At 35.9% G+C, this 12,447-nt stretch overlaps 1 protein-coding gene across 2 annotated transcripts in view; it reads left to right on the forward strand.

The window, feature by feature from the left end:
• Positions 1–12,447, forward strand: part of LCLAT1 (lysocardiolipin acyltransferase 1) — a 291,808-nt gene that overhangs the window by 188,016 nt on the left and 91,345 nt on the right. The window contains exon 6 of one of the 2 annotated variants that reach the window (XM_056813229.1): positions 6,549–9,134. The exons of the other annotated variant lie outside the window; for it this stretch is intronic. Coding sequence (XP_056669207.1) covers positions 6,549–6,856 — 308 coding nt within the window. The 3' untranslated portion in view covers positions 6,857–9,134. Of the gene's footprint in view, positions 1–6,548; positions 9,135–12,447 lie in introns of those variants that run through there. 2 annotated transcript variants of the gene reach the window in all.

A 12,447-nucleotide genomic window follows, 5' to 3' on the forward strand; every position in this document is an offset into this window, starting at 1 on the left:
CAGCTGTTTCTTAGTGGTAGGAGCACTCAATTTTTGAATGTTCTCAATTCGTTTTGGAGAAATATAACGAGCACCCGCAGTCAAGATGAATCCCAAATATTCTACTTTTTGGAGACACCATTGAACTTTATCCTTAGAGATTTTATGTCCTCTTTTGTGCAATTCCAAAAGAAGGTGTTTGCTATCTTCTTGACATGTTTCTGCATCTGTTGAAGCCAAGAGTAGATCATCTACATATTTGATTAATTTGCTATTTTTAAATGTTATATTGTCTGTGTCTTGGCTCAAAATTTGCTCAAATAAGCTCGGACTTTCGACATAACCCTGTGGCAGCCGACACCAGGTATATTGTGAGCCCTTCCAGGTGAAAGCAAAAATATGCCTGGAGTTTTCATGTATTGGTATGGAAAAGAAAGCTGAACACAAGTCTACTACTGTAAAGTATGTAGCTGTGCTAGGAATAGATGAAATAATAGTATGTATGTTAGAAACTACGGAGTGTCTCTTTATAACATGATTATTCACTGCTCTTAGATCCTGTACGAATCTATAGATGTGCTTGCCATCGGGTCCTTTTTTTGGTTTTTTAATTGGCAGGATGGGCGTGTTGTATTCAGATTTGCAAGGGATTATTATTCCCTGTTCTATTAATGAGTTAATAACTGGTGTAATACCCTCAATTGCCTCCTTTGAGAGGGGATACTGAGGGATAGAAGGAGGTGGGCTAGATTTAGTTTTTATCTGCACAGGAACAGCAGATTTAAGTAAGCCTACATCAGAAGAAGATGTGGCCCAAAGAGACTCTGGTATATCTTTAGGTATTTCAAAAATGGAAGGTTCTTTTGCCTCCTGGTTTTCCGAGAGAAGTACAGGGAGTAAATTTAAAGATTCCTCTGGTACTTCTAATGATAATGAGCCATCTGGGGAGCAGGTTATTGTGGCTCTGAGTTTGCATAGAAGGTCCCTCCCCAGCAAATTTAAAGGGGAGTCAGGCATCAAAAGGAAGGAGTGTTGTACCTCTAGGGGTCCTACAGACACCATTCTAGGAGGAAGTCTTTTAACTCTTTGGGTTATTCCTGATACTCCCATTACATTCTCTGAGCCAATAGAATAACATTGTAAATCAGGTGTTCTCTTTAATACAGACCAGGAAGCTCCGGTGTCTAATAGACAATCATAATAGGTGTTACCCACTTTTAAGGTAACATGGGGTTCATTAGTATGGGGAGGGCAGTGGATAGGGACAACGGGTAGTAGGACATCAGGGTCTGGGAAATCAAAGGTTGTATCCTCTGATTCCTGTGCCCCAGCCCCCCCCGGGCACCATCATTGTGTTTGGGATATTCCTTGGGCACCCCCCTGAAGGGCACCTCTCTGAGGGTCATTAGTACCTCGAGTAATTTTTGGACGAGCGCCATTTCTCATATATTGTTGAGTATTATCATTAAAATTTTCTTCAATTTGAGCATTGTCATTAAATTCCCAATTCCTATTTCTATAATTCTGGTTTCTAAAGCTCTTATTTCTATATTCATTATAGTTATTTCCATAGTCATTATTATAATTTCTAGAATTTTGGTTTCTATAACCATTATCATAATTTCTATAGTTATTATTTCTAAAACCATTATTAAACTGTGTATTCCTTCCAAACATCTTAAGAAAGGTTCTACATTCCATCATTTTGTGGCCCTTCTTCTCACAGAAGTGGCAAGTAATGGATTGATAATTGGATTTCTGGAGAGGGGCAATTGTCGTTGGTTCATTATCATGCCCACTTTCTAATTTAGTTATCCTATCTATTACACATCTCATTTTTTTCTTCATTTCCTCCATGTCATCATTATTCTCTTTCTCCTTTTCTTCGTTTCCCTTAAAAACATATATAGCTGTTTTTCGCAATTCTTCAAGGTCCATATCTGACCATCTTGGGCATTGTGTTTTAAAATAATTTTTAATTACTTTGCAAGAATTATTTACAAATATTCTTCTAACTTGTCTTAAACTATTCTCTTTATTTAAGTCCCAATCTAAGTATCTGTCCCCAAACTCGATAATTCTGTCCATAAATCTGGAGGGTGTTTCGTTTTCCTTTTGCTTAATTTTTTCCAGTTCCATCCACTTATCTGTACTGTCCGCACATTCCTTCATGGCTGTGAGGATGGCCTCTCTACAACGGTATAGTTGTAGATAGTCCTCAGGATTATTATAGTCCCATTCGGGATCCTGAGATGGCCAATGTGCTGCATTACGCCCCCGGGTTTTGTTGACATGAGCAATTATTTTATTTTTTTCACGTTCACTTAAAAAAGCCTGTAGTAAGCTCTCAACGTCCTTGTAAGACGGATTATATTGAAAAAATATGTCTCCCATCTTTTTTGTTACTAGAAAAGGATCTTGTTCATATGTGGGGATATTTCGTGTAAATTCATTTATTTCTTGGGGAGTAAACGGTATCCTATGTCTTAAAGTCACCACATCCCCATTTCGTCCTATTTCAGGTACTTCTCTTAGAGGAAACAGGCCTCTAGTTGAATTTTGCACCTGTGGGTCAGTTTGACAAGGACAGGTTTCTCTAGGAGGACAAGATCTCCCTTGCATTGGAATTTGGTTTTCTGTAGGAGAAGGAACATGAGAAGCTGGGATTGCAGGGGAAGGGTTTTGGGGATTAAATTCAGACAAGATTTGCACTGCACGAGAGAAGCAGTCTGTTAACTGGGCTATAGGGAAGGTGTTTTCCATTTCTATTTCAGGGAAGGAAATTTCCTCATTCAAAGGTTCAGAAACAGGTCTGTTTCTGGTAGAGTGGGTGTTTGCCCATTGATCCTGTAAGAAACATTTTAGATCTTCTAATTGGGCTTGCATTTTATCCTCAATTTTTCCTATTTTATCTTCCATATCTCCCATTTTATCCTCAATATTTCCTATTTTATTCTCAATATTTCCTATTTTATCCTCAATTTTTTCTATTGTATCCTCAATTTTTTCTATTGTATCCTCAATTTTTTCTATTTTATCCTCAATATTTTCTATTTTATCCTCAATATTTTCTATTTTATCCTCATTTTTTTCTATTTTATCCTCAACATTTTCTATTTTATCCTCAATATTTTCTATTTTATCCTCATTTTGTTTTATTTTATCCTCATTTTGTTTTATTTTATCCTCATTTTGTTTTATTTTATCCTCATTTTGTTTTATTTTATCCTCAATATTTTTTATTTTTTCATCTCTAAATATAGTATTGAGGAGTACAAAAATGACAGTACCTATTAATATAAAAATTTGGAGGTATCCTTCATTCCTCAATGCCCCTACTTCTTCAGCTGCCATATAATTGTCAAAGAATGTAGTACTCATTTTTATATGTATATTTTGTAATTTCACAAAACACGTGGGGAGCAGGGCAAAGCAACAAACTTTCCACAGGGTTTTTTTTTTTTTTAATCCAGGAAGTTGTTCCTTAAGGGAAAGGATATTTAGAAACAGTTCTTCCAGCCAGGACTTTATGCTGAGATTTAAAAACAGCTGTTTTCTGTCTATCAGAGTCACACAGCTGGGAAGTATCTGAGGTCCGATTTGAACCCAGGACCTTCTGCCTCTAGGGCTGGCTCTCAATCCGCTGAGCTACCCAGCTGTCCCTTAAGATTAAAGGGAAGAAAAAGAAAAAAACTGCTGATTCCAATTTAACTTAAGGAGAAAAGAGAAAAAGTTTTTTATACTCACGTGTTCTAGCAGCTGTGTCTTTAAGCCAAGTTTTTTTTTTTTTTTTTAAAAAGGACTAAGTGGTGAAACAGTATAGTAAAAAGGCAAGGAAAAAGTTTTATTGAGAGGATTCTTTAGACTCCCGTGTGGTCAGCCACAATGTTACCAGGGAATCACTTTAAAAGACTGATATATATTAATTTAAGGTCGCCAAGGAATCAGCTATGTAATTCCTAAATGAAAAACTCAAGTCAGCCGTCAGCCTTTTTGGAGTTTAATTACAATAGGAGCAAGAAAGGAATTAGAGATATATAGAGAGAGAGAAAGGGGAGAGAAGGGAATAGGGCTTAAATACCCCCTCTGTTTAGGCTGGGCCAAAAGGCCCAAGCCCTTAGATAGCTGGGGCAAAGAAAAGAGATCAGTCCCTTTCACTCACGTGTCCAAAATGGAGAAACAGTCTCAGAGGCCCCCACTTTCAGCTTCCTTCAGAGCAAGCTTCCTCAGAGCCCAGGAACCACCGACCAAAAACTCAATCCTCCCCCCCTTCTCCAGACCCTCCTATCTTTAAGGACACCATCCAGGTTGCCTCCCCTCAGTCCTCACATCTACCAATCACTCTTCATCAATTTCCCTGTCAATGGAGGCTCTCGCTTAACCCAGGACCGCCCAGAGGTTTCTGGCTTTTGCACATGTCTGTTGAAGGTCATATTTTCAAATGATTAAATCTATACTCCTTTGCTACAGCCCTTTCTAAATCCTGTTAACTTGAGTATGGTAGAGATTGGAATAATTAAATTTTGATCTAGGCTGCAGCCCTTACTCAATCCTGTTAGGACTGAATAGGGTGGAGTATCTCCATTGTATCAATTCTAAAATCAATCAAGACTCAAAGAAATTCCTGTTCTATGCTTAAGCATAGGTCAAAGTCCTTTCCATTGTTCAGCAAAGGGTTTCTGTTCTAAAGTAATCTTAAGTAGGGAAGAGAAGGAACCTCCCATGCCAATGGAGTTCCCATTCCAATAGACTATCAGTAAGAAATTTTCCAAGTATGAAATATCCCAATGGTGAAATTTTCAACAATTATAAGTCTAAGGAAATTTTGAGGTTTACACAAGACAGGATGGAATGAGAGAAGCCAAGTTATCCTTCCTTCAGACACTTGTAGTGGGTCCAGTCAGCTCTGATTCACAATTTTCTCCAACTTTTTTAATCCTTTTGTGGATCTTGTCCTGTCATATCCCAGCAGGAGAGATGGCACACAAGTAGAAGTGATGGGACTAGACCAAGGCTGGGATATGACGGAACAAGATCCACAAAAGGAATAAAATCCAAGGGACTGGAATAGCCGAGTGTAGAGTGGACTTGGTTCACCAAGGGGTCAAAATGAGGAAGGAAATAGAGTGTAGACAATTTAACATTTTGTTATTTTCTTAATAAATTATTATTATTATTATTATTTAAAGATAGTTAATCATAATCCATAGACCAAGTTCCTTTAGGAGGGGGCATGGCTCAATGAATTTAGTCAAGAAATAGAAAATGTCTTGGCTGGCAAAGTCAGGCAACAGCTATGGTAGAATCCTGAACTAACACTCCTTGTGCCACATCGTTTCTCTGAGTCTCAATTTCCTCATTAATTCCATTCAGTCAACATGTATTAAATGCCCACTATATGTTAATACTGTGCTCACAGCATTGGGGTTACAAAAAGAGGCAAAAAAAGTCCCTGCCCTCAAGAAGCTTGCAATCTAATGGGGAGACAATATGCAAACAAACATTTGCAAAGCCGGTTATATACAGGTTAAATAGGAAACCTAGTAGGGCCCTGAATCCCAAGACCTACTACTGATGGATGAAACCACAGATCTGCTGACCCTCAAATAAATGTGCTCTTTCCCCTTGTTCCACCTCACCCCCCCAAAAAAGAAACCCTAAAAAATATAGTGAAAGTAAAAATAGAAGACATCCTCTTTGGCACAGATTGCTGCTTCAGGTAGACCTCTAGCCTTCTGGCACTTCAGATTGATCTCCAATAACTGAAACCTTGAAAAGCAGAACCACAGATAAGGGGACCCTACTGTAATCAAAAGAGGGAAAGTACTGGAATTAAGAGGGGTTAGGGAAGGCTTCCTGTAGAAGATGGGATTTTAGTTGAGAGGTAAGGGAAGCCAGAGAGGGAGACACCACTTTTAGTATCCATCTCACAGGACTCTCAGGAGGATGAAATGGGATTATAGCTGGAAAATACTTAAAAAACAAAAAAACAAACAAACAAAACCCTTATCTTCTGTCTTAGAATTGATGCTAAGTTCCAAGGCAGAAAAGTGCTAAAGGCTAGGGAATGGAGGTTTAGTGACTTGCCCAGGGTCACACAGAAAGTGTCTGAGCCCAGATCTGAACATAGGACCTTCCATTTCCAGGACTATCCTCCAAGCTACCTAGCTGCTCTTATAACATTCTAGATAAATCATGTTTTTTTTCTTTTTCTCCCTAATCCTAACATTGTTGACTTTTTATGAGATTCTAGAAAAGTATTTTCACTTCCTTAGGCCTCAGTTTCCCCCTCCCTCTCTGTATACATGTATCTCCAAGCATAATATAAGTCCCTTGCTTTTGTTTTGTATCCCTAGTTCCCAGCACAGTGATTCCTTCCCTATTGTGAGGTAAGTGATTTCATGGGTAACAAATCTCCCTCGGCATTGGCCATTCCAGTGTCCATTTAGGATTTCCACCTTCTGGGAGCAAGCAGAAGGGAGGGGAGTGAGGAGACATACATATAAAGCTGGACTGAGCTTTGCAAATGTTATAACCTGAGAACCAACATGCCATCTTTTAATTCACAGAAGAAAGCAGCAGAAGGGAGGGCAGATACGGGGATGAGACAACAGGGGAAGAAGAATCTGGAATGCATGCTAAAGAGGAAGTGAGCACATTTCTGGACCTGAATCAGGAAAAGCCTGCCTCCGCCACTCTCCGGCTCTGCTTCCCACACGAGAGGGCAACTTGCATTCACATCTGGAGCCAATCTGGGATCCATATTCATAAAACCCAGCAAACACCTCACGGACAACCAATGAGCGCCTTATTGGCCTCCAATCCCTCCCTTCTGCCATCCTCCTCCCTGGCTCCCCATCCCTGCCTGTGCAAATGAGAAACAGGCCCAGTGACTCATGAAGCCGCTGCTCAGCGCTGGAGCTCTGGGCCCACCTGTTCGCTCCCACAGCTCGTGAATCTAAGACCGTTTCCACAGCAAACACTCATAAACGGGGCCTGGGGGGGAACCCGGACTTCAGGTGTGGAAAGGAAGAGTGAGATGGGAGAGCAGAGGCAGGCAGCAAATTCTTTGGAAACTGAGAAACTCATTTCCATTCAAATGTTTTGAGCCATAAACAGGAATGAGATGGGGAACGGAAAAGCCTGGAGTGGGCCAGGTTACACACCAAAAGACTGCAAAGTGCATTAGACCAAGACTTAATACAGTGATGTCATAGAGTTATGGCAGAAGCAGGACAGACTTGCTGGGGGAGAGAACTTCTACCTCTCTGGGATTCTTAGCTTCCTCCGAGGTCCCATTCAGGTACCACTTCCTAGAAGAAGTCTTCCCTGATCTCTCTCCCATATAACAGCTGTTGTTATTCTCCACCAATTTTCTGTCTTCAGTTATATTATTATATATTTAGAGCTGGAAGGAATATTAGAAATCATTTGGACTAACCCTCTCATTTTATTGGTGAGGAAAGTGAAGCCCAATGGGAAGCGATTTATTAGATTTAAACAACTACAACAACTTGGTTTTTGAGATGGAAGAGGTGTTTAAGATCCTTGTTTTTTCAGATGAGAAAACTGAGATAGAAAAGAAGGCATTTGAAGTGATTCGTAGGATCATAAAATCTTGGATTGTGAACTGGAAAGAGCTTTCAAGGTTTTCTAGACTAATGTCATTTTACAAATGGGGAAACATAATCCCACTTAAAGCGACTTATCTTAAGGTCACACAAGTATGTCAGAACCAACAGATGGGCATGGGCCTTTGGATTCTACATCTGAGGGGTCTTTTCACAGGAGCATGTAGCCTTCCCTATCTGTAAATAAGTGCAACATGAGTCCCTTGAGGGCAGCAATGGTTTTGTATCCCTGGTGTCTATTGTAGCTCCTTATGATTTAAAAAAAACCAAAAAACTGTTGTTTTGGAGTTGTGATTTTTTGGGTTAGTGAATCTATCCAGGAAGTTATACAACTGTTCTGAAATTGATGGTCTTGGAGAGCTGCCTAGGATACAGAAAAATTGTACATGGTAGATTCTTAATAAACATTTATGGAATCGCGTGTAACAAAGTCCCAGGGCAACCTTGCCTTGAATTCTACACCACTCAGACATACATTTGATGCACACATTTTTTCAAAAGCACTGTTGCAAGTTCACAACCCCCAATTTCTATTTCAAACCAGTATCATCCCAGATAGTACACAGGTAGAATTAAACTATTACCCTCAACTACTTCCCTGTTAAGAGACTATTATTTGCTTTAGCTTGAGCACAATGGCTAAATAGTCAAGAAACCTGGGGTTCAAATCTTGCCTCAGTCACTTTAATCTTGGATAAGTCAATTAGCCTCTTTCAGCCTCAGTTTCCTTATCTCTAAAATGGACATTTAGTAGTTCCTTTTTTCACAGGATTGTTATGAAGTACAACTGAGCTAATGCATGGGGAACCCTTAAAGTCTATATAAATTCAAACTAATGTCATGAGAAGGATTTGTTGCTATTGAACAATACCAGAAAACTTTAGAGCTGTAAGAGATTTTAGAAATCATCTAATCCAACACTAACATTTTATAAATCAGGAAACTAAGGCCAGGAAAAGTTGTCCTTGTCAGCAACTGGAAGAGATCTTGGAGGGCATCTGATCAGTGTGTGTCAGATGTGCATAGGTGAATTAAGTCCTGCCAATTGTTAAATGTTCAATGTGAAAACTAGTAATTATAACTTTGAATGTGAAGGAGATGAATTGACTCATAAAATAGAAATAGAAAGCAGAATGGATCAAGACCCCAAATCTAACACTATACTATTTATAAGAAGCACACTTCAAAATAAGAGACAAACATAGAGTAGAAACAAGGGACTAGAGCAGCATATACTATGCCTCAATTGATTAAAAAAAAGCAGGGGTAGTAATCGTGATTGTTGACAAAGTTAAAGCTAAAGTAGATATAATCAAAAGAGATAAATGGGGAAACTATATTATGATAAAAGGTACCATAGGTAACAGAGTGTTATCAATATTAAACCTATATGTACTAGCTTTTATAGTATCCAGAGTTTTGAAGGAAAAGCTAAATGAGTTATAGATGGAAATTAATAACAAAGCAATAATAGTGAAGTACTTCCGTTTTTCTTTCTCATAATGGATGTCTAGCCAAAATAATAAGAATAAGAATAAGAAATAAGTAAAGGATATGAATAGAATATTAAGATGAATTAAATATGATAAATATCTGTAGAGAATTGAATGGGAATCGAAAGCAATATAACTTCTTCTCAGTGGTATATGGTACCTTTATGAAAATTGAATATATATTAGGGCACAAAAACATTATAGTTAAATGGAGAAAAGTGGAAATATTAAATACATCCTTTCCATAACATAATGCAATGAAAATAATATATGATAAGGGAACATGGAAATGCAAAGAAAAATTAATTGGAGACTAAGTAACTTAATCTTATAGTATGAGTGTTAAAGAACAAATAATAGAAACAATAATTTCATTAAAGAGGAAACAACATACTAAAACCTGTGGGATACAGAAAAAAACAGTAATTAGAGGAAAATTTACATCTTCAAATTCTCATATTAACAAAATAGAGAAAGAACTAATCAATGAATTGAGAATACAATTTATAAATTATAATTTAATATGTCCTTTTTTCTAAAAAAGGACACATTAAAAATCCCCAGCTAATCACCAAATTAGAAACCCTAAAAATTAAAGGTGAGATCAATAAAATGAATGTAAGAAAACCATTAAATGAATAAATATATATAGCAGTTGGTTTTATGAAAAAAATCAACAAAATGCTTAAATCATTTATTAATCTGATTTTTTTAATAAAAGAGAAAATAAAACCAAATCACTAGCATTAAAGATGAAAAGGGTAAATATGCCATCAATGAAGATGAAATTAAAGCAACTAGTAGGAGTTATTTTGCTCAATTATATGCCAACAAATCTAAAAATCCAAGTGAAATGGAAGAATACTTACAAAAATATAAACAACCCAGACTATAAAAGAAGAAAGTGGAATATTTAAATAAACCTCATTTTAGAAAAAGAAATTGAACAGGCCATAAATGAATTTTCTAAAACAAAAGCACTATGACCAGATAGATTCACAAGTAAGTTTTACCAAACTTTTAAATATCAACTAATCCTAATATTAAATAAATTATTTGAAATAATAGGTAAAGAAGGAGGTTTTTGTTTGCTTGTTTTTTACCAAACTCCTTTTATGAAAAAAAAAATATGATACTGATACCTATACCACAAAGAGCAAAAATAGAGAAAAAAATTGTAGACCCATTTCCCTAATGAATAAGGATGCAAAAATCCTATGTAAAATAAAAGCTAACAAACTACAACAAAACTTCACAAAGATCATAGATTGTGACGAAAGAGAATTTATATTAGGAGTGCAGTGATGGTTTTAAGGGAAACTATCAATATAAATGATTATATTAATAACAAAAGAAAAAATCAGATGATTATATCAATAGATGTAGAAAAGCCTTTGATAAAATATAATACTCATTTCTATTAAAAACACTGGAAATCCTATGTATAAATGCAGTTTAAAAAAATGATATGAAGCATCTACCTAAAACTATCAGCAACTATTATTTGTAATTGAAAGAAGTTAGAATCCTTCCCAGTAAGATTAGGAGTGAAGCAAGTATTCCCATTATCACCAATATTATTTAACAGTATCAGAAATGCTAGCAATAATAATAAGAAAAGAAAAAAATTGAAGAAATCAGAATAGGCAAAAAGGTAATAAAACCTTTTTCTTAGATAACAAGATGGTATCATAGAAATCTTATCAATAACTTTAGGAAAGTAACAGGATATAAAATAAACTCACCCAATTCATCATCATTTTTACATATTACTAGCAAAGTCCTAAAAGAAGAGATAGAAGGAGATATTCCATTTAAAATAATCACAGATAGAATAAAATACCTGGGATTATATGTCTGCTAAAATAAACCCAGAAACTACCGGAACATTATTATAAGACACTTTTTTACTCAAATTCAAATATTAATAATTGGATAAATTAATTATTGATGGATGGGTATAACCAATATAATTAAAATGACAATCCAATTAAACTAATTGATTTATTCAATGCTATCCAAATCAGATCACCAAAAAATTATCTTATTCACCTAGAAAAATAATAACACAATTCATTTGAAAGAACAAAAGATCAAGAAAAGCAAAAGAATTAATAAAAAATTTGTAAAGAAAGGAAGTCTAGCAGAATTAAAACTATCATAAAACAGTAAATATCAAAACCATCTGGTAGCAGCTAAGAAATAGAAAAGTGGATCAATGGAGCAGTACAGATAACAGTACAAGATACAAAATCTTGTATTTGACAAAAGTATAGATCTATGTTTTGGGGACAAGAAATCAATTTTTGGGAAAAAAATTGCTGGGACAACAGAAAAATAGTTTGTCAGAAACTAAGTATAGACCAATTTCTTACACCATTCACTAAGCATGATCTAAACATTAAATATAATATCATAAATAAATTGGAAGAGGGAACATATTACCTGTCATACTTATGGATAAAAGAAGAATTTATGAATAAAAAAGAGATGAAGAGCATAGTAAGATGTAAAATGGATTATATTAGTAACATTAAATTGAAAAGGTTTTTTACAACTAAAATAATGTTGCCAAAATTTTAAGGAAAGCAGAGAACTGGGGGGAAAATTCTATAGACAGCCTCAGATAGAGGGCTCACATCCAAAATATATAAAATGTTTTTAAATTTATGGAAATAAGAGCCATCTCCCAGTTCATAAATGAATAAAAGTTATGAATGGTTTTCAGATGAAGAAATCAAAGTCACATATAGGTATATGAAAAAGTATTCTAAATCACTGCTGATGAGAGAAATGAAAACCAAAACAATTTTGAAATGTATTTCACACCCATCGCATTGGCTAAAATGACAAAAAGGCAAAATGAAAAATGTTGGCAAGGATGTGGAAAAGTGGGGAAACTAATAAACTGTTGGCATAGCTGTGAACTGATCTAAGCATTTTGGAGAATGATTTAGAATTGCACCCAGAGAGCTATAGAACTGTACCTACCCTTAGACCCAACAATATTATGGCTGGGTCTATTTCCTAAGGAGATCAAAGAAAAGGAAAATAACTTTTATGTTACAAGATATTTATAGCAGCACTCTTTGTGATGTCAAAGAACTGGAAATTGAAGGGACATCTGTCAGTTGGGGAACTGCTAAAAAAAATTGTGGTTTCTGATTGTGCTGGAATACTACTTCAGAGTAAGAAACAAAGAGCAGGTTCATTTTTGAAAAACATGGGAAAAACTACAGGAGATAATGAAAAGTGAAACTAGAAGAACAAAGAGAGCATTATATATAGCTACAGATTTGATATTTGAAGAATAACTTGCAAATGTTTACCCTCAGAGAATGAAT

This window comes from Monodelphis domestica, chromosome 1 (genome assembly GCF_027887165.1).
Source record: "Monodelphis domestica isolate mMonDom1 chromosome 1, mMonDom1.pri, whole genome shotgun sequence".
NCBI lineage: Eukaryota > Metazoa > Chordata > Mammalia > Didelphimorphia > Didelphidae > Monodelphis > Monodelphis domestica.